Raw genomic sequence first — 23,673 nt, forward strand, 5'->3', positions numbered from 1 at the left:
AGACTTCCACAAAAAACTCTAATAAATTAGTTAGACAAGGTTTCCCTTTCATGAAGCCACTCTGACTCGGATTAGATTATCATTTTCCAAATGTTCTCCTATTATTTCCTTCATAACTGATACCTATGCTTTTCCTATAATGGATATCAGCATAATCAGCCTGGAGTTAACCTACATTATGTCTCTCTCCCTTTTGATTAGGGGTTTCATGTGAGCAGTTTCCCAATCCTTTGTTACTTCAACAGAATCCAACCAGTTTTGGAAAATTCTTACAATGCATCCACTATATCTGTAACTACCTGTTTTAGGATCCTTGGATGCAAGCCAGTAGGGCCAGGGGACCTATGTTATTATAGCTCTATTAGTTTGTCAATACTACATCTTTAGTGATAGTGATGGTACCAAATTCCTCCCCTGTATTCTTTAGTGTTAAATGGGATGTTTGAAATAATTTCCACTATAAAGAGTGTGACAAAATATCTGTTTAACTCCTCTGACATTGCCTTGTCCCCCAAAAATCACCTCCCTGATTCATTTTCTAAGGGGCCTACATTCACTTTGACTCCCTCTTCCTTTTTATATATTTATAGGAGCTGTTATTGTCAATTTTGATATTCTTCATTAGTTTACCATTAGTATATTTTCTTTGTCTTCATTATCTTTTTAAGTCTTTTCTTTTCTGGATTATGAATTCATCCCAGTCTTCAGGGCTCTCACTGACTTTCACCTCCTTCTATGTTTTTTCTTTCAACTTAATACAGTCCTTAACTTCCTCTGTTAGCCATGGTTGGCTTACCCCTCTGTTACAATCTTTCCTCCTAACTGGGATGTATTTTTACTGAGAGTCATGGATTGCCACCTTAAATATCTGCCACTGCTTGCTTATCGTCATTCATGCTAATCTATCCACCCAGTTCACTTTAGCTAACTCTATCATCATTTCATTGTAACTCTCTTTAAGTTGAACACACTTGTTTCTGACCCATGTTTCTCACTCTCAAACTGAATATTAAGTTCTATCATGTTATGGTCACTGTTTCCGATGGGATTTTTAAAACTCAGTTGCCATTTATTAAACTTGCCTCATTACCCATGACCAGATCTGGGACAGCCTGTATGTTGATTGGCTCCATGACATTTGCTCCAGGAAACTGTCCCTAATGCATTTTATGAATTTGTAATCATAGGTACCCGTTCCAATTGATTAACCCAATCAACATGATGATTAAAGTCACCATAATCTTTTTCTGTTACTTTTTCATGTTCTTATAATGTTGATCTATAGCCTTTCCCTTGGCTCCTGTTTAGGAATCTTTACACCACTCCTACTAATGTCTTCTTTCCCTTGTTGTTTTTTACTTCTGCTTAGATGAACTCTACATCATCCAAACCAAGATCATCTCTCATAGCTGTCCTTATTCCACCTCTCATTAACAGTGCTGCATCACTATCTTTTCCATCCCTCCTGTCTCTCTGAAAAGGCAAATATTCCTGAGTGTTAAGTACCCAGTTTTGATCTCCTTCTAACTATGTTTCTGTAATGGCTATGAAATCATATTAACCCTTGATTTGCACGGTCAGTTCATCTATTTTATTTCAAATGCTTCACGCATTAAAATGCAAACCCTATTTGCATTTTTCCATCCACTTTCAGGGTTCTTTGGTACAGTATGACATTCACACATTCTGTCTCTCTTCCTTTTACCTTCCTTTAACTTTGATTCTATAATTTTCCATGCAACTGAATCCCCCCTTTCTAAATTTAGTTTAAAACCCTATCCATAACTGCCATTATGTGATTCACCAGCAGGATTCAGGTGGAGCCCATCCCATTGGAACAGCTCCCTCTTTCCCAGTAATGGTGCCAGTGTCACATGAATTCAAACCCATTTCTCCCACAACAATCTTTGAGCCACGCAATTACCTCTTTAATCTTGTTGATCTTGTGCCAATTTGTACACATAGTAGTCAGGAGATTATTACATTTTTGGTTTTGCTTTTTAGTGTAATCCCTAGCTGCTCATATTCCCTCATCAGAACTTTTTATCTCTTTCTACTAATATCATTGGTAGTTACATGGACCACGACAGCTGAATCTTTCCCCTCCCTCTCCAAATTCCTGTCCAGCCCAGATGAGATACTTGGAACCTAGGCACCAGGCAGGCAGCACAACCTTCCTTCCGGACTCTCGATCCTTGCTACAGGGAACAGTGTCTGTTCCCTGACTATGTATTCATGATAGTGGATGCACTGGTTTGAAATTTTCAATACTCCCTAAAGTCTGATAAGGTCCCACTTAGTTTGGAAAAAAGTGAATGTGACTCCTCTATTCAAGAAAGGAGGACACTGTAGTGTGCTTAGCCTAATTTCTATCGTCGGGGAAATACTGTCATGTATTATTAAGGGGGACAAAGCAGGGAATTTAGAAAATCCCATTGGTTTTGGGCAGAGTCAACATGGGCTTGTGAAAGAAAAATCATCTTTAACTAATTTATTGGAATTCTTTGAGGAAATAACAAACCACATAGAAAAAGGGGACCTTTTGGATGTGCTGTCGTGAGATTCTCAGAAGGCATTTGGGAAAGTGTCACATCAAAGATTATGAGATAAAAAGAGCTCATGGGTGTAGGGGATAACATATTAGCACATTGAGAGAGGATTGATTAGCTCATAGGGAGCAGAAATTGGCATAAATTTCATTTTTGTGATGAGGGGAGTGGAATGTTACAGTGATCACAGACAGGAACCCAACTTTTATTCATATTTAATGACTTGGATAAAGGAATTGAGTATACGGTAGCTACATTTTCTATTGATACAAAGACAAAGAGGAAAGTGAGTTGTGAAGAAGACATCAGGAGTCTGAAAACGGAAATAAAGAGCTTAAGTGAGTGGGCATAAATTTGGCAGATGGACTATAATGTGGGAAATGTAAACTTGTCCATTTTGACAGGAAGAATAGAGAATCAGCAAATTATTTAACCAGAAAGAGATTGCAGAGATATGAGGTAAAGGGGGGAGTCCTGGCTGGGCAACGAATCACAAAAAATTGGAAACACTTTAGAAGCAGTTCAGAGAAGGTACACTCAGCAGATACGTGGAATGAGAAGATTATCTTATGAAGAAAGATTGCACAGGTTAGCTTGCATCCATTGGAGTTTACACGAATAATCTTATTGAAAAAAATGATCCTCGGGGATTGACTGGATGGATGCTAAAATGATGAAACCCCTTGTAGAGAAGGAAGAGATGGCAGTATTAAAACAATCAGAGTAAATTCCATTTAAGACAGAGAACAGGAGGAATATTTCTCTTTGAAGGGACTGCGAATCTTTGGAATCCTCCTCCTCAGAACAGTGGATGTGGACATCACTGAATAGTTTGAAGGCTGAGGTCGATAGGTTCTTCATTATCATGGGATTACAGACCAAAATCAGATCATTTGTGGCCAAATTGAATGGTGCAGTAGGCACGAGCCACCGAATAGTCTCCTCTTGTTCCTAAGTTGTGTGTTTGTAATCCTACATTAAGAGGTATTTGATGCCACTTCCTAATTCGGATTAAATTTCTGTCATTTTATATAAATTCAGATTAGCACTCTTCATTTAGAGTCATAAAGTCATAGAAGCCTACAGCATGGAAACAGGCCCTTCAGCCCAACTTGTCCATGCCACCCATTTTCACAATTTAAACTAGTCCCATTTGCCGGTGTTTGGTCCATATCCCTCCGTCCCCCATCCCATCCATATACCTGTCTAAATGTTTCTTAAATGATGAAATTGCACTTGCTTCCACCACTACCTCTGGCAGCCTGTTCCCAACACTCACCACTCTCTGTGTGAAAAAGTTGCCACTCTGAACCCTTTCTCACCTCTCACCTTAAACCTATGCCCTCTAGTTTAGACTCCCCTACCATGGGGAAAAGCTATTGGCTATTTACTTTATCTTTACCTCTCATGATTTTATAAACTTCAATAAGGTCATACATCAGTCTCCTACGCTACAAAGAAAAACATCCCAGCCTATCCAGCCTCCCCTTATAACTTAAACCTTCCAGTCCAGGTAACACCGTAGTAAATCTTTTCTGCACTCTTTCTAGTATAATTATATCATTTCTAAAGTAGGGCGACCATTTCTCCCCCAGCAAATATGTCTCTCTGTCTTGCTGGTAACTCTCTTATTCCCCCACCTGACCAAGATCCCTTGACAAATCATCTCCCAGAACAAGTTCCTCCCCCTTGTTCCCTAGTTCTTTCCCTGGTCTCATGATTAACCTGTGTAATGTCAGCATTTTAGGACAGATCACAATGAGCCATTGCGAGTCCTCCAGCTGGGGGGAGGGTACCATTTCCCCAGTGTGTCCCTGCTCCTAACACCAGATGCACATAGATTGACATTTTGTCATGGTGTTATTTGGGTAGTGAGCGGGATGACCAAATGAAGCTGCTTTTAACCCTATCTCCCAATGCCAAGATCGATTGAGGCAGGTTTGGAAATAGAAGAAAATAGAATAGAATAGAATCCCTTCAGTGTGGAAACAGGCCCTTCAGCCCAACAAGTCCACACCGACCCTCCGAAGAGTAACCCACTCAGACCAATTCCCTTACATCTACCCCAGACTAATACACCTAACCAACACATCCCTGAACACTATGGGCAATTTAGCATGACCAATTTACCTAACCTGCACATCTTTGGATTGTGGGGGTTATGACTAGGGTCATAATCATGAGCGGACTAGATGAGTAGATAAAGAGAAGCTCTTCCCACTTGTAAAAGGAATAAGAATGAGACAGCATAGATTTAAACTGCTCTGCAAAACAGGAAAATCTGACGTAAGAAAAATCTTTTTCTCACAGTGAGTAGTTAGGGTCTTGAATAAACTGATGGGGTCAAATACTATGACTGGGGGCAGTGAATAGACACAAAGCAGGAAATTAACCATTGACCTGTTACAATTTATGTTTCAACTCCAGACAAAGCCATGGGTGGCACAGTGGTTAGCACTGCTGCCTCACAGCACCAGAGACGCGGGTTCAATTCCCGCCTCAGGCGACTGACTGTGTGGAGTTTGCACATTCTCCCCTTGTCTGCGTGGGTTTCCTCCGGGTGCTCCGGTTTCCTCCCACAGTCCAAAATATGTGCAGGTTAGGTGAATTGGCCATGCTAAATTGCCCGTAGTGTTAGGTGAAGGGGTAAATGTAGGGGAATGGGTCTGGGTTACGCTTCGGCGGGGCGGTGTGGACATGTTGGGCCGAAGGGCCTGTTTCCACACGGTAAGTAATCTAATCTAATCATGAGGTGTGTAATGGAATCATCGCCTTTCGGGTGATTGTTTCTATTTCATTGCATTTCAAAACTATGAGCAATTTTAGTTTTGAACTTCACATTGTAGGGAGCTGATTGACTCTCAAACAGCATTGAACTGAGTGGAAAACTAACACTCTTCATTAATCTGAGCTATTCTGTAATACTGAACAGAAAATTGAACTTTCATTCCAATACTCTTCTGAGTCTAATTCTCCCAATGTTTTAACATCCTGTCAATGTGTGTCTGATAAGAGGTCAATATTTTGCATGGTGAAATGTTTAATAAGATTTCCTGCAGTGAGGAATATGGGAGTATAAAGGGAACGTTCTCTTCAGCTATGAGTCCTCCTCATTGGTTGCAGCAATAATGCCATTTCTGTGTTGGTGCAAATTGACCTTGTTTCTCTATTGAAGCAAAAGATGACAATGAGGCTGAGAAAACAGGCCTCAGGCTGTAGCTTTTGGTGAGAATGCAGAGCACAGTTAACAACCCCAGAGATACTGCAGCCTGCCCACTGCCAACCAGGTGAGAGCTCTGGGCTCCCCTCAGGCCCAATATAGGAGTACAGCTCCGGGAGGCACATTATAGGAAGGATGTGAACACATGGGAGAGAGTGCAGAAGTGACTAATAGGAATGGTCCAGGGTTGAAGAACTTCAGTGATGAGGATAGATTGAAGAAGTTGGGACTGTTCTCCTTGGGAGAGGAGACAGCTGAGAGGAGAGTTGTTGGAGATTTTCAAAATCATGAGCGGGCTAGATGAGTAAATAAAGAGAAGCTTTTCTTGCTTGTAAAAGGAATAGGAATGAGACAGCAGAGATTTGAAGTGACCTGCAAAAGAAGCAAATCTGATGTAAGAAAAATCTTTTTCACACAGTGATTAGTTAGGGTCTTGAATGAACTGCTGGGAAGTGTGGTAGAGGCAGGTTCAATTGAGACATTTAAGAGGGTTTTGGATAATTATTTGGGTAGAAATAAAGTGCAAGAATATGGGAGCAAAGGCTGGAGATTGGCACGAGGTAATGATACCAATTTAAAGAGCTGGTGCAGATCTGATGGGCTGAATGGCCTCTGTGTCTATGAAGTAGGTGATCCTATGATCCTGGCTTCGGAACTGTATTGTGACATGAAAGGTGGATTGTATCGAAAAGCAGAAAGCAAGAGTTTTAAGGTCTACGCTCACTGGAAATGATCAATGTGCAAGAATTACAATAAGCCTGAAATCCTAAGTGTTTAGTTTAATTTGGCCGAGAAGAATTGTTAATGTAAATGGTTGTCGCAGGAATGAGGGAAAGGGTTGGATCATTTGTGTTCCTGAGTGGAGTTAACTGAGGGATAAAGAGTAAGTTCTCCTGTGGTTTTTCTTTTAACACAGTGGTTCATGATTTTCTCCATCCTGCTGAAAGAGCAAATGCACTTTTGGTTGAAAGTTTCATTTGAAACAACCAAGAAATGAATGAACAATGTGATTTGGAACAAAGGGGAAGAAACCCTGGTAAGAAGTATACCTGAGGCGGTTAGTGGTAGAAGCAGAGGTGATTAACGAAAGGCTTAGTCAAGAGGTTGAACAGAGCAAGTCCTTGTGATCTGCACCCATTGCTTTTGCTGAGAATAAGCACCGACATGGACCTGGTGAGACCAAGCTGCCTGGTGTTTGAGTTTTGATTTTGAGCTTAATCAATGTAATTCATTTCTCCATGCAGCTACAGGAGAAGATTGGCACCTTCTGCAAACCTGCTTCCCAGGGTTCTGTTGAAGAACCAGAATCTGGAAATGGAGCTGATCAACATCAGTGAAGATGATTTTTACCCAAACAGGTTCTGGGCTGAGATTGAAACGGATATTATTAAACACATGGAACAGGAGATAGTGCCATATGATGATGCTCCTTTTGAATTGCTAAATCCTTCACGAATACGATATTACTTTGTTCTTGACTCCCCTCCAATTGGTAAGAAGAATTCTTTCTGTTTCCATGTTTAAAGATGAGCAAACCTAGAAAACCAAATAGTTGCTTAGCCAAATATTCCTGTAAATGAGAGGCCTCATAGGAAAAGTGAGTGCAAACTTTTAGCTGTGACAGGAGTAAATTTACTTCTAATTTAACTAAAAGTAATTAACCTTCAGAAAACTTTAAAACACATTTATAGTTAATCTCACAGCATTTTAAAAATAAATACAACAAAACAAGGCGATTTCATTTGGATTATGCAGAATTGACTGAAATAAAATCAGGGAGGAATGCAGCTACCAACTATCTCCCTTTATTTGTTTCTTTATCTTTATGAGTTAAAAAGAAACTAAACAGTTGAAAAATAGTTCTGCAGCAAAACTAATGGAGTAAAAATTTGCTATAAAACCTGCAGCAAGTTGTTTTGAAAGAAAAACAGAAATTGTTGGAAAAACGCAGAAGGTCTGGCAGCAACTGTGCAAAGAAATTAAAGTTAACATTTCAGGTCCAGTGACCCTTCTTCAGAACTGTTTGAAAAGGTTAATTCTGATTTCTCTCCACAGTTGCTGCCAGACTTACTGAGTTTTCCAGCAATTTCTGCTTTGTGGTTCTGATTTCCAGCATCTGCAGATCTTTCAGATTTGCTTTTGAAACAATTTGGGAGAGAAATAAACTGGCAACTCACTGCAATTTACAAAAACTTGTTTAAACACTTTAGGTGATTCAACTATCTTATCCATTTATATGTATTTTTATCTGACTGGGCATTTAAAATTTATTGTTTTTATGAAACCAGTCAACAGGTTACAACAGCAAAAAAAAGTCCAAAAATTGTGACAACAGGAAGTAAATGTAAAAACCAAAACAGGAGAAGTTTGTAAAATGCAAGGTTTATAACTTATTTGAGTAGTCTACCTCCATGGTAGACTACTGCAAAAAATACGGAGGTATGGCATTGAGGGTGAGTTGGAGGTTTGGATTAGGAGTTGGCTGGCTGGAAGAAGACAGAGGGTAGTAGTTGATGGCAAAGGTTCATCTTGGAGTGCCGTCACTAGCGGTGTTCCGCAAGGATCTGTTTTGGGACCATTGCTGTTTATCATTTTTATAAATGACCTGGAGGAGGGGTTAGAAGGTTGGGTGAGCAAGTTTGCGGATGATATGAAAGTCGGAGGAGTTGTAGACAGTGAGGAAGAATGTGGCAGGTTACAGCGGGATATAGATAAGCTGCAGAACTGGGCAGAAAGGTGGCAAATGGAGTTCAATGTAGCTAAGTGTGAGGTGATTCACTTTGGTAAGAGTAATAAAAAGATGGGGTACTGGGCTAATGGTCAGATACTTGGTAGTGTGGATGAGCAGAGGGATCTTGGTGTCCATGTACACAAATCTTTGAAAGTTGCCACCCAGGTAAATAGTGCGGTGAAGAAGGCATATGGCGTACTGGCTTTTATTGGTAGAGGAATTGAGTTCCGGAGTACTGAGGTCATGTTGCAGTTGTATAAGACTCTGGTGCGGCCGCATCTGGAGTATTGTGTGCAGTTTTGGTCGCCATACTATAGGAAGGATGTGGAGGCACTGGAACGGGTGCAGAGGAGGTTTACCAGGATGTTGCCTGGTATGATAGAAAGATCGTATGAGGAAAGGCTGAGGCACTTGGGGTTGTTTTCATTGGAGAAAAGAAGGTTTAGGGGTGACTTGATAGAGGTGTATAAGATGATTAGGGGTTTAGATAGGGTCGACAGTGAGAATCTTTTTCCACGTATGGAGTCAGCTATTACAAGGGGGCATAGCTTTAAATTAAGGGGGGGTAGGTATAGGACAGATGTTAGGGGTAGGTTCTTTACTCAGCGAGTCGTGAGTTCATGGAATGCCCTGCCAGTAGCAGTGGTGGACTCTCCCTCATTATGGGCATTTAAGCGGGCATTGGATAGGCATATGGAGGATAGTGGGCTAGTGTAGGTTAGGTGGGCTTGGATCGGCGCAACATCGAGGGCCGAAGGGCCTGTATTCTTCTTCTTCTTCTTCTTCTTCTTCTTCTATGAGAATCACATTTTAACACTTCGCATTATTCCAATACACTCACATTACACTGGATGTTGCAAATTCTGTAATAACTGGAAATGTACTATTCAATACTTAATTCCATTTGCATCCTTTCCCATTATGGTTTGAAGAAATTAATTTTAAATTCTTACAGCTATTCTGTAAGGTTGTTTGGTCAATTTAATATTTTTAATAGCCCCAGATAGCAGTACAGTCATTGTCAGGGTATGTAAGACGTGGAGGTGCCGGTGTTGGACTGGGGTGGACAAAATCAGAAGTCACACAAGTCACACCAGATTATAGTCCAACAGGTTTATTTTGAAATCATAAACCTTTGGAGCAGCACTCCTTCATCAGATGATGAGGAGGGGAGTGTACGGGCACAGAACTTAGGTAAGTAAGAGATGAGACTTATTACAATGTACAATGTAACACTATGATTACAGTAGCTGTACAATCAATCACTTATAGAGTCACAGACATCCCCAGCACAGAAAAAGGCCCTTCAGCCCATCATATCCACACCAGTCAGTAACACCCACCTAACTATTCTAATCCCATATTTCATCACTTGTCCCTACAACTATATAATTAGTCAAATTGTTACCAGAGACCAGATGGAAACACACCAACGATTCACATTATCAGATTCTGACATTACCATGTTAATGTCATCTCTGAGTAATGTCATTACCAAATACTCTAATAACTGAATGCAGTCATCATTGAGTTCTGTCAACATTGAATATAAAATTACTGAGTATTGTCATCACTGAGTACAGTCTTCAAATATTCTGTCATCATATTATCAGCAGAGATCAAAAGTACATCATAAAATGATCAAATTGATTTTGCAAAGATCAGAAGCCAAAGCTGACACAAATAGAATGGCTAAATAATTACTATTGGTTAATAAGAGTGATCTAAAAAGTTCCTCTGAAATGTAGCAGGTCACATGTTCACCACAAACTTAACAGGTCTCTGATCATGTTAGTGCCAGCTAAGGAAACAGTCATCAATGAACTCAGAGTTTGAGGAAATGACATCAATATGAATGACTCTAGTCATTTCCAACACTCTCTTCCTGGATGTAGTTCTACATTTAGGATTATGGGTAATCTTATGGTCTAAACCTTCTGGCCTCTGGGATGTTGCAAACCAGACATGGAAGGCAAGATGCATCTCTGGCCCCTACAGAGGGCTCAGTGCACTGACTCCACAGGAATTGCCTGGGTAGCTTCAACTTCCAATTGCCAATTCCCCACTGACAAACATCCTCCAAAAATATCTGATTATCTGACTTTTCCCCCAAAACTTATTTATTCATAAAATTTTGAGAAGTACATAACAGAATTTTTCAACTTGAGAATAGCAGAAATCCCAATAAAATTCAACTTGTCTCCATACAGCATGTTACACATTTAGGTATCTCCATACAAACAAAACACTCTCTGTATTTGCAACTTACCTGCTTTGTCAGGCATACTGCCCAAGGGCAAAATGTTTTAAGATGAAAACTACAGAATGCATAATAGAATTTAGCTTTGCACTATGCAGAATGTTCTGCTCTGATGGGCCTCTATGAATTCCAGTATTCTTGATACTCACCATATACATCCCTTGTCAGGCACACACTCCAAGACGCTCCAATTGTTTCTAAGATCTCAGCATACTGAAAGGTCTCAGGCTGCAAACTTTCCCCATTGCATTTCTGTAGCTCTGCCCCAGGATACAGCGCATCCCTCAACAACTAGTCCTGCAGCTTAGAATGTAATAATCTGCAACGCCAGTCAAGAACAACTCTTTGCAATGGCAGACCAATAAGTGTCATGAAAATTAACGAGCATCTTTCACCAAGATAATTGTTCTCCAAGTGCAGTTGATGTTTAAATTTCTTCCTCGCCACAGCCTCCTCAAGAATAATAAGTCACAGAAATGGATCATAACCAGAATAACCTATAGAACATAAGAGCTGGGAGCAGGAGTAGGCCGTCCAGCCCTTTGACCCTGCTCCACCCATCACTAAGATCATGGCTGATCTTTTAATGGCCTCAGCTCCACTTACTCACGTTTTCACCATATCCCTTAATTCTTTTATTTTTCAAAAAGGTATCTACCTTTGTTTTAAAAGTGATTACTGAAGTAATGTCAACTACTTCCCTGGGCAGGGAATTTCATAGATTAACAACCCTCTGGGTGAAGAAGTTCCTTCTCAGTTCAGCCCTAAACCATCTCCCTCTAATCTTGAGGCCATGCCCTCTTGTCCTAGGCTCACCCACCAGTGGAAACATCCTATCTATTTCTTTTTTATCGATTCCCTTCATAATTTTATATGTTTCTATAAGATCCCCTCATCTTCTGAATTCCAATGAGTATAATCTCAGACTACTAAATCTCTCCTCATAAGCCAACCCCCTCCAACCTAGTGAACCTCCTCTGCACCCCCTCCAGTGCCAATACATCCTTTCTCTAGTAAGGAGACGAAAACTGCACATAGTACTCCAGGGGTGGCCTCACCAGTGCCTTGTACAGCCGTAACATTACCTCTCTGCTTTTAAACTCAATCCCTTCAGCAATGAAGGACAAAATTCCATTTGCCTTCCTAATTACTTATTGTACCTGTAGACCAACCTTCTGTGATTCATGCACAAGGACACCCAGGTCCCTCTGCAAATCAGCATTCTGCAGCTTTTTACCATTCAAGTAATAATCTAATTTGCTGTTATTCCTACCAAAATGTATGACTTCACATTTATTAACATTGTATTCTATCTGCCAGACCTTTGCCCACTCACCCAAAATATCTATGTTCCTCTGCAAAGTTTCACAGTCCTCTGCACACTTTGCTTGCCATTCATCTTAATTTCATCAGCAAATTTTGACACCGTACATGTGGTCCCCAACTTCAAATCATCGATATAAATTGTAAATAATTGTCCCAACACTGATCCCTGAGGCACACCACTAGTCAGTGATTGCCAGCCAGAAAAGCACTGATTTATCTCCACTCTTTGCTTCCTATCAACCAATCCTCTATCCACGCTAATACTCTACCCCTAACACCATGCACCCTTATCTTATGCAGCAGACTCATGTGCGGCATCTTGTCTAAAGACTTTTGGAAATCTAGGTGCACCACATCCACTGGGTCCCCATTGTCCACCTTGCTTGAAAAGTCTTTATAGAATTCCAAACGATTTGTGAAGCATGACCTGCCCTTCATGAACCCATGCTGTGTCTGTCCAATGGGATAATTTCTTTCGAGATGCCCTGCTATTTCTTTCTTGACAATAGATTCAAATATCTTGCCCACTACAGAGGTTAAGCTCACTGGTCTATAATTCCCCATCTTTTGCCTACTTCCCTTTTTAAACAGTGGTGTCACATTTGCTATTTTCCAATCTGCTGGGACCGCCCCAAAGTCCAATGAATTTTGGAAAATTGCTGCCAGTGCACTTGCTATTTCTCCTGCCATCTCTTTTAGTACCCTGGGATGCATTCCATCAGGGCCAGGAGACTTATCTATCCTTAAGGTCCATTAGCTTATGCAACACTAGCTCTTCCGTAATAATAATTGTTTCCAGGTCCTCATCTCTTTGTCATTTACTGACATGTTTAATGTCCTCCACTGTGAAGACTGATGCAAATTATTCGTTCAATGCCTCAGCCATTTCATCCTATACCAGAACTAACTGACCTTTCTCATCCTCTAAAGGACCAACATTTACTTTAGCCCCTCTTTGTTTTATATATTTATAGAAACTTTCGCTATCTGTTCTTATATTCTGTGGTAGTTTTTTTCTCATACTCTATCTTACTTTTCTTTATACCTCTTTTTGTGGCTTTCTGTTGACCTTTAAATTCTTCCCAATCTTCTAGATTCCTGCTGTTTTTGGCCATTATGTACGCCTTCTCTTTCACTTTGATAGCCATCCTTACTTCCATAGACACTCATGGCAGATTCCCCCTTTTCTTAGAGTTCTTGGCAGATTCCCCCTTTTCTTAGAGTTCTTCCTTCTCACCGGAATATACTTTTGCAGAGCACTTTGACAAATTTCTTTGGAAGTCCTCCACTGCTGGTCAACTGTCCCACCATAAAGTCTCTGTTTCCAGTCTACTTTAGCCAGGTTCTCCCTCATTCTATTGTACTTGCCCTTGTTTAAGCACAGGTCCCTGGGTATTAGATTTTATCTTCACACCTTCCATCTGTATTCTAAATCCAACCATACTTTGATCACTCCTTCCTAGGGGATCCCTGACTATGGAGGTCATTAATTATTCCTGTCTCATTATACAGGACCAGATCTAGGATAGCTTAATCCCTCGTCAGTTCCATTACATACTGTTCAAGGAAACTATCACAGATGTACTCAACAAACTCCTCCTCAAGGCTACACTGACTGAGCTGGTTCGACCAATCTACATGCACATTAAAATCCTGCATGATAATAGTCGTACCATTTTTACAGGCATTAGTAATTTCCTTGTTTATTGCCCACCCCAATGTGATGTTATTATTATTTGGTGGCCTACGGACTACACCTATCAGTGGCTTTTTCTTCTTGGAATTCTTAATTTCCACCCAATATCGATATATGGAACTTTTAAGTACAACACTTTTGGTTTAAAGAAAGACATACAAGTGAAAGGATTGCTGAGAATGTAAATGAAGTCTCTGTGTGGATTTCATTACGTCCTAAGAGGAATTGTGGAATGTTGCACCTGAAGAGTGTTGAGGGAAATTCTACAGCAACATTTCAAAGGGAGAGATGTCATTTAAAGAGCTGAACTGTGATCAACCATGGGTTTTCTCCCAGACTGCAACATGAGTTGAAAGAAAGATGGTTCTGGGTGAAAGACATGGTTGTGTTTTACTCTGTGAGGAACACACAAAGGAAGAGAGTTTAAAAATAACCTGCAGCCCCTAGTCTTACTGTGCTGGAGAGCTAGCATGCTAATAAACCAGCTGGTGCTTCAAGTTCCACTGCCAAGAGGATGCTGTGAAGTGGCCAAGCTGTGAAAGTTTCATCAAACACTCTCTTGTGGGCAGGTAGAAAGAAATAAAGTCTGTCTCTCTCTCTCTCTGATCGATGAAAAAGAGTATTTAGCAAAGCTGCTGTTGAAGAAAAGTGGAGAAATTCCTTTCAGCTAACAGCAGAAGCAGGAATCTCCAACATCCATCAACCATCAATGTCACCGCGACTGGAATCACCACCTTAACAACTGCAATGTTTCACAATCTATTCATCACCAATAAACCACTGAACGCTCTGTTTTGTACTTTTTGGTCTCATGTCTCACTTATAATCTGTGTGTATATGTGTCACATTGAATCACAGTTCAGTAGCTAATAAACCTACTCTTCCTTTAAAAGAAAGCCTGGCTAAATGCTTTTAAAATATAAATGTTTGAGCAGGTAAAAAGTATCCTGTCAGGGAGAGACTTTCATGAAGAAAGTGAGCCACTCGTCCTTGAATGTTAGCATTTGGGAATATCCTGTCAGAACAACCTGGGGAACTGAACAAGCATGTGGAAGACGGGTGAGAAGGATCTGCTGGGATCAGCCTTCCTCACCATCAGCCTAGCTACAGCCTTGGTGCCTATGTGAAAGTTCAGGCGAAGAGGCTAAGTTATTTCCCTGGAAGCAATCCAAGATAGAAACCTGAAGTGACTGAATAACTGAATCCCTAAGCATTCACAATGTCCCCCCCCCCATCTCCCCCCTCACCCAGCTGAGTAGTCAAGTTGATATCCCATGACCTGAACATCCCTCACAACCTGCGCAGCCTCTGACCCACCTACTCATCTCAGCCACCTCACACACATGCTACACTACCCTCCTGCCTTGCCAGTTACCAACGAATCATGCATCAATCACTCATTCAGGCAATCACAAACATTGAGAAGCTTTGGGACATTTAAATTCATGTTGAGCAAGATGTGACAGAGGGCAGGATTTCTGCTCCCTCTCAGGCCTCCCCTGAGGGACACCCCCATGAGAAATTTGGGCAGAGAGGTCATGTACTGGTAGCCTTCTGTCCAATCAGTGTCACTGGGTGGTGACCCTGATGAGAAGATTTTAGCCTTTGCTCCTGGCATGATGTTTCTTTGCAAGTCTTTGACTCAGTTGGTTAATGTTTTGATAAAGACAAAACTGAGCTTGGACACAAAGATGTTGTCACATCATGAGACTGGTTAGAAAGATTTTTCTTTGCAAATGCAAAAAGACAAATTGTGAAGGGTGCTGTACATATTAGGTGGAAATAATTAGATAATGGATGATGTGAATATACAGCAGCCTGGATGTGTTGTTTGGTATTAATCAGATCTTGATTCTTGTTTTTGTTATAGATATTGGAGAATATCTAATAGGAGATGTTATACAAATCCATATAGCACCTTATGTTTCACTCTCAAACACAGCCTACATTAAATGGTTCAAAGAGCCTTTGAATCTGTCACCGTTTGGGGAAAACACAACTATTTTAAGTGAAGGAGCTGAGGGAATTTTAATCAATGGAATAAGGTAACACCAAGTACAAGATCTGAAAAGATTTGTGGATGTGAATGAATCTTTTGCCTGACGTTTATTTAATGCTTCAGTGTACAATTCGATATGAACTCTTTCATTGTTCAGCAAGATTATTGACTTAATGGTACTGTATGTTTTCTTGCAGTATAGATTACTGGGAATACAATAACAAGTCAAATAAATATCAGTTGTCTATAATATATACTGATCCATAATCTATACTGATCTATAACCTATACCAATTATAGTTAAAAAGAAAAAGGATGTCTATGCAAGGTTTAGGAAATTGAGATCAAAGAGGGCCTTGAAGAGGAGAAAGGCAGCAGAGAAGAACTTAAACAAGAAATTAGGGAAGCTACAAGTAGCAATGAAATGTCCCTAAAAACTGAGAGTAAGGAGAATCCCAAGGCATTTTATACATATATTTGGAATAAGTGGGCATTGAGGGAAAGGATAGAGCCACTCAAGGACAAAGGACGGGTTAGATTGATATTCTGAGGTACATTAAGAAAGAGACAGTTTTGGGTGTCTTGAAAAATATCAAGGTAGATAAGTTTCCAGGGCCTGATGGGATCTATCCCAGGATACTGAGGGAGGGAAGGGAGGAGAGTGATGGGCCTTGACAGAGATCTTTGTATTCATTTTAGGCATAAGTGAGGTCCCCAAAGGTTAGAGAATAGTCAATGTTGTTCATTTGTTTAAGAAGGGCAACAGGGATAATCCAGGCTATTATGGGATGGTGAGTCTGACATCAGTGGTAGGGAATTTATTTGAGAAGATTCTTAGGGACAGGATTTACTCAAATTTGGAAAAGAATGGACTTATTAGAGATAGTAAGCATGGCTTTGTGTTAGGAAGATCTTGTCTCATAAATTTGATTGGGTTTTTAGAGGAAGTGATGAAGATGATTGAGGGTCTGACAGTGGATATTGCCTACATGGACTTCATTAAAGAATTTGACAAGATCCCTCATGATAGGTTGGTCCAGATGATTAAGTCACATGGGATCCATGATAAGTTGTCAAGTTGCATGCAAGATTGGCTTGGTCATAGAAGATAGAGATTAGTTACGGAGGGTGTTTTTCTGACTGGAGATTTGTGATTAGTGGTGTTCCGCAAGGATCGATGATGGGACTTCTGTTGCTTGTAATATATAAAAATGATTTGGATGAAAATGTAGCTGGTCTGATTAGTAAATTTGCAGACAACATGAAAATTGGTGGAGTCATGGATAGTGAGGAAGATTGTCAAAGGATACACAGCATATCGATTAATTGGAAAGTTGGGTGGAGAAATGGCAGATTGAGTTTAATCTGGACAAATGTCAGGTGATGCATTTTGGGAGTCCAACCCAAGAGGAAAGTATACAGTAAATGGCAGAACCTTTCAGAGCACTGATATACAGAGGGATCATGGGTGCAAGTCCATCGCTCCCTGAAAGAGGCAAAAAATGGATAAGGCAGTAAAAAAGGCATAAGGCATGCTTGCCTTCATCATTGGAAAATGGTTTATAAAAGTTGGCAAGTCATGCTGCAGTTGTATAAAACTTTTGTTAGGCCTTACTTGGAGTATTGTGTGTAGTTCAGGTTACCTCCCTATAGGAGGCTTTGGAGAGGGCACACAAGAGGTTTACCAGGATGTTGCCTTGATTGGAGGGTATAAACTATAAGGAGAGGTTGAATTGTTTCACTGGAGCATCAGAGGCTGACTGGCAACTTGAGAGAAAAGTATATAAAGTTACGAGAGACATAGATAGTGTGGATAGTTGGAGTCTTTTTCCCAGGGTGGAAATATCAAATAGGTTTAAGGTGAGAGCGGAAGAGTTTAAAGGAGATGTATGAGGGCATTTTCTTTTTAAATCTGGAGGGTGGTAGAAGCAGATACGATAGCAATATTTAAGAGGTATTTCGACAGACAGGGAAGGAATAGAGGGATATGGACTCTATTCCAGAGGTGTTAGTGCAGGTATTAATTTAGAATGGCATCATGGTTAATACAGGCATGGGGCCAAAGGGCCTGTTCTTGTGCTGTACTGCTCTATGTATCTATGTACCAATCTCTGATCTATATCAATCCATAATCTATGCACCAATCATTCACTGCATGGCAGCAATTACATAGCAACATTTCATCTTATTAGACATTTGATCAATTGAAAGTCAGCTTTATCACAAAAGGATGAAAAGTTATTTGAATTTCTGTCAGAGAAAGGAAGTTCAAATTGGGGCAACATGAAATGACCAGTTACTTATCCAGAACAAAATAAAATCAAGGATTCCTATAACCATTGATGGTATGGATCTCGCTGTGTGTGGTATCCTCATTGTCTGAGTATTGTTCATCCCTGCCTGTGCCAGAATATCTTCATGGGACAAGGCAAGGAAACAGGCCCCAAGAGCTACCTCAGCTGCAGAAGGGAAAAACAGTAAAATGTGGAAGTGAAGGAAGATGCCCAAGTGCATCCCGTGTACCCTCATATGGGACTTCTATTTAATTTCAAAAAAATTATTCAAGAAAAAAATCTTTAAATATATACATAGTGACAAACACAATTTGGTTCTGTATAGTAGCATATGAGGAAACAAGCAAACATTGGGTTCGACTCTATGCAACAAACAAACCAAAGGCATCCTTACTTGTACAAGACTACATTTACATGCAGTGAGGCACTGAGTGAATATGATAGCCGAACCCTCAGATCAGTACCATCAATTCCACATGTCACTGTTTTTTCTTTCATTTGAAGGAGTTCCTATTGTGGGGGTTCTCTTGTCAGTTCAAGTACCTGACTTGCCAGGTGTATTTCATACAGTTTCCTTGTTTTTCTTTTTACTTATCAATGCTTCCAGGGATGATGAATTTGGCCATATTCGTGCTGTTGTTTATGATTTTTCTAAAGAAATCCCAGGAAGTGTGGCTGTAGCAGAAAGACTATTTCACATCAGGAAAGGTACAGAAAATTAATTCTTTATCAATCACTCATTCATTTCCTATTCCCCTGCACTAGTTTGATTCATGCCCCTGTTCAAATTCAAAATCGATGAATAAATTGTGTACAATCAATCTGACATTACCTTTCATTTTTCTATAATCTCAGGGAAATCAAGTTTATTGAGTTCAATTTTACTGCTTTGTACACAACAGCCAAGTGACTACCACGAAATTTTACATCACCATTTAAAAGAAAAGTTTTGTTTTGAAAACATTTTCCGTGCAAAAATAATGTTGATGGACTTTCATTTTGCTTCTTGGAAATGAATGACAGTGTTTATAAAACAGACTGCTGCTGGTGGTTTCTGATCTTGTGATGCTTTGCAGATATAACCAAGACCTGCACTGGGAGCGTGAGGAGCTCTCACAGTTGTAAGTGTAACGTTGGATTTGAAGGGAACGGTGTACACTGCATTGGTGAGTGTGCTGAAAGATTTGTTATAGAATAGAATCACCCAATGGTGCAGCAGAGAAGGTGGCCTTTCAGGTCATTAAGCCTATTCTGACTCTTCGATTTCCCCATAACCCATGTAAATATTTTCCCTCCAAATATATTTCCAATTCCCTTTGGAAAGTTATTTTTGAATCTGTTGTTCAGGCAGCAAATTCCAGGTGCTTAAAAAAGGATTTTGTATGACGCGTCTAGTTCTCAGGAATGATACATTGGCCTTGCTGTTAAATCTGTGCCCCCCGGTCACAGGACATTCTGGAAACAGTTTAAATAGACCTCATCAAAATTATTCATGATCTTGAACATCTCTTTCAAATTGCCTCAGTCAGCGATTATCAAAGAATGCACCTTCCCCCATTCCAGTCAAGGACAAGCCAAAATATTGTGGAGTTTCATTAAAGTACTTGGATCGGGTGCAAACTTATATTTCCATTATACTAAGATGTAGCTCTGAAGATGTTGCTGTTATTGGTTAGCAGGATATACCAACTGACTGCTGAAGATCATAACATAAGGACTAAGTGCAGGAGGAGGCCATTCAGCCCCTCTAGTCTGCGCTGCTATTTGATATGACCACAGCTGATCTCATCTCAGCCTCAACTTCACTTTCTTGCCTGCTCTCCCTGTCCCCTTAACCCGTTACTAATTAAATATCCTTCCATCTCCTCCTTAAATTTACTCAATGTCTCCTCTGGGGGAGTGAATTCCACAGATTCATGACCATTTGTGAGAAGTAGTCCCTCCTCATCTCTGTTGTAAACCTGCTCCCTCTCAGCCTTAAACCGTGACCTCTCGTTCCAGATTGGCCCAGGTGAGGAAACATTCTTGTCATGCTCACTTTGCTAATCCCCTTCTAAACACCAGAGAATATCATTCTAAAATGTCCAATCTCTCTCCACAAGAGAAACGCCTCACCTCTGGAATCAATCTCGTCAACAGAATAGAGCTGTGCATCAATTCCAATTAAACTAGAATTTATGAATGTTGTAATTAGGTTTTCATTACGGCATATTCTTTTTAATGTAACATGTAGCATATGTTGCAGTTTTGGAAACCAGGTGACTTCAATGTGCCTTCAGAAATGATTATATTTGGTCACCAATGAAATGGATCTATCTCTCCTAACATGGGGAAGATACACAGGCAGTACCGTATCCTCTCACAGGGTCTGGAGACAGCTAGCAGGGTCACCAGTGGAATTCACAAGCACCTGTCTTGAGAAACTTTAAGCTGACAAACTTCATGTTGTCTGTCACCTCTTTATACACCTTAATGTTCTGGTTTCCTTTTTTTTGTTCCGTGTATTTATTTCCAACATTCCAAGTGACTTTATCAGGTCTTGCCACCCTAAGATTTGTCATACGACTCTCTATGAGTCACAGCTTAATACTTCTACTCATCCCAGTCGTTTGCCGTCTCACCCTATCTTCCTGTGGGAATATTTCTAGTCCATCCTGAAATCTAAGTCCTTTATGTAGCACTTTATCCAGCAGTTTTCCTTCTCTGTTTTATTTGAATTGGTTTCTGTAATTCATTGACATCTGCTTTTCTAATTTAGTGGATTTATCATCAAACCTTCTCTATCCTTTAAAATGTTCATACTCATCTGAATGAATGGATGCCATTCTGCCCCAATGTGTTCTACCATCACATCCTCTTTCTAGGAAGAAGGATTTCCTGAAATCCCTACCTCAGCTCTAACCTTAGGGTTCTGCTCACTTGTTCCAGAGGAAGACCCTCTCGATTCCTTTAATCACTCAAAACACCTGGATTGGATCATTGCTGGATCATTGATATTAAGGAGAATGCTCTTTTCAACCCACCCATATCATTTAATCCCCGTGTTAATCTGGTCAATCTCCTGCATTGACTGTTGCCTTTTCCAAAGCCAAAGTATAATTCCTGATTTACAGGAAGCAAAGAGTGGGGGATAAATGAGTGCTATTCTGGCTGGCAATCAGTGACGAGTGGTGTGCCTTAGGGATCGGTGGTGGGACCGCAATTATTTACAATTTATGTAGATAATTTGGAGTTGGGGACTAGGTGTAAAGTGTCAAAATTTGCTGATGACACTAAGATGAGTGGCAGAGTAAAGTGTGCAGAGGACTGTGAAACTTTGCAGAGGAACATAGATACTTTGGGTGAGTGGGCAAAAGTCTAGCAGATGGAAGACAATGTTAGCAAATGTGAAGTCATCCATTTTGGGAGGAGGAACAGCATAATAGATTATTACTTGAATGGTAAAGCACTGCAGCATGCTGCTATGCAGAGGGACCTGGGTGTCCTTGTGCAGGAATCACAGAGGGTTGGTCTGCAGGTACAACAGGTAATTAGGAAGGCAAATGGAATTTTGTCCTTCATTGCTAAAGGGATTGAGTTTAAAAGCAGGGAGGTTATGTTGCAACTCTATAGGGTGGTAGTGAGGCCACACTTGGAGTACTCCTTACTTGAGAAAGGACGTATTGGCACTGGAGGGGGTGCAGAGGAGGTTCACTCAGTTGATTCTGGAGTTGAGAGGGTTGGCTTACAAGGAGAGTCTTAGTAGACTGAAATTATATTCATTGGAATTCAGAAGAATGAGGGGGGATCTTATAGAAACATATAAAATTATGAAGGGAATCGATAGAATAGAAATAGATAGAATGTTTCCACTGGTGGGTGAGCCTAGGACAAGAGGGCATGGCCTCAAGATTAGAGGGAGATGGTTTAGGGCTGAACTGAGAAGGAACTTCTTCACCCAGAGGGTTGTTAATCTATGAAATTCCCTGCCCAGGGAAGTAGTTGACATTACTTCAGTAATCACTTTTAAAACAAAGGTAGATATCTTTTTGAAAAATAAAGGAATTAAGGGATATGGTGAAAACGTGAGTAAGTGGAGCTGAGGCCATGAAAAGATCAGCCATGATCTTAGTGAGGGGTGGAGCAGGGTCAAAGGGCTGGACGGCCTACTCCTGCTCCCAGCTCTTATGTTCTTATGTATTTACAGTGACCAGAGCAGAATTTGAGTGCTCGTAATAGAGGCTGGTCCATTGGATTATATTCCGAGCAGTTGACTATGTTTGTCACTGAAGGCAGCTTCTGCTCATGACAGGGGAACTGCTAAAATTGGAACCGCTGACCCTGATTTTGAGGCAATTACTTTGCCTCCTGCCCACCTTCAGACAGCAATGTGGCACCAGCAATCCGGCAATGGAGCTGGTCCTTTGTGACATTTGACTTGTGGAGACGTTCCCCTGTGAGTAACCCCCTCATGTGCCCGCATAATTTTCCATCACAGCTCATTGGGCCAAGCTGGGCAGCTTACTTCATAACAATGGCCCAACTTATAAAAATGGGACGCTATACAAAAAAATAGCCACTAGATGGAGGAAACGTACCAATCATGTTTGCCACAGTCATCTGTAAATGTAATAATGTTCTAGCACAGAAGCGAGCCATTCGGCCCAGCTGATCTGTTCTGATATTTATGATTAACATGACCGTCCTCCCATTGTAATTCATCTGATGCAACTCCTGCATTTCCTCTCCTCATTTCTCTCTCAAGTCGTTGAAAACTCTTGAAGTGTTAGAATGCCAGATTCTTATGTCTCTGGATAGATTGTCGATCAGCTGTGAAAGGTACAACACACCAAGTCCAGCAACCAATGTTTTCCCAAAGTAATTTGTTATGCTGAAGTACTTTAGAGGTTTTAGACAATGCTGTCACTTGATGTTCAATGCACCATTGCCATTGCAAGACAGCATTCTTTGTCCATGAAGTGATTTTTGTTTTGAAGATTGCACAGTATTTCTGACCGTGTGCTGTTGATAAATTTGATACATCAACATGTTGCTAAGCCTTGGATTTAGTGGTGGCGTTTCCTTCCTCTGGGTCAAATGGATGGGATTTCAATTCCAATCCAGAGTGTCCTTGTGAGTGAAGTTGTGGTTTGGAATTCTGAGCTGGAATCTACGGGGACTTTTTAATCTGAGGGGTGTGGGCCCTCCCTCCTCTATTGTGTGACTTGTGGGTGCACATGTGCGTGGGATTAACCAGGATGTTAGCTGCAGTAATAGGGGACAGTCGCACAGAGGAGAGTTATGGAAGCTCTGTGATATTCTCAGGGAGTTAAGCTGCAGTGTAAACTCTCCTCTATGACCACCCATGTGCTTGGTCAAATCTCAGGTTCTCCCTCTTGTCAGCTGTAACAGGGTGTGGGTGAAAAGCCAGTGTTGCCTTCAGAACCGTGACCTCAAACTGGTGAATGGTGAGATCCTGGGTAAGGGGCCCAGGTCTTTGTAATGAATGAGCCTGGTCATAATAAACAGGGAGATCAGTGCCTGTGAACTGGCTGGTCTTGATTCAGGGGTTGGGGCTGAGAAATCACAGAATCCAAGTTCAGCGGCTACAAGGAAGGC

At 40.7% G+C, this 23,673-nt stretch overlaps 1 protein-coding gene across 1 annotated transcript in view; it reads left to right on the forward strand.

Moving 5' to 3' along the window:
* Positions 1-5,780: 5,780 nt before the first annotated feature.
* LOC148139743 (uncharacterized) overlaps positions 5,781-23,673 on the forward strand; it is a 40,609-nt gene continuing 22,716 nt past the window's right edge. The window contains exons 1-5 of the mRNA XM_087980173.1: positions 5,781-5,836; positions 7,014-7,261; positions 15,653-15,827; positions 18,683-18,783; positions 19,152-19,241. Coding sequence (XP_087836299.1) covers positions 5,781-5,836; positions 7,014-7,261; positions 15,653-15,827; positions 18,683-18,783; positions 19,152-19,241 — 670 coding nt within the window. The remainder of the gene's footprint in view (positions 5,837-7,013; positions 7,262-15,652; positions 15,828-18,682; positions 18,784-19,151; positions 19,242-23,673) is intronic.

This window comes from Chiloscyllium plagiosum, unplaced genomic scaffold (genome assembly GCF_037043375.1).
Source record: "Chiloscyllium plagiosum isolate Xiang-an unplaced genomic scaffold, Cpla_swu_hap1 HiC_scaffold_37, whole genome shotgun sequence".
NCBI lineage: Eukaryota > Metazoa > Chordata > Chondrichthyes > Orectolobiformes > Hemiscylliidae > Chiloscyllium > Chiloscyllium plagiosum.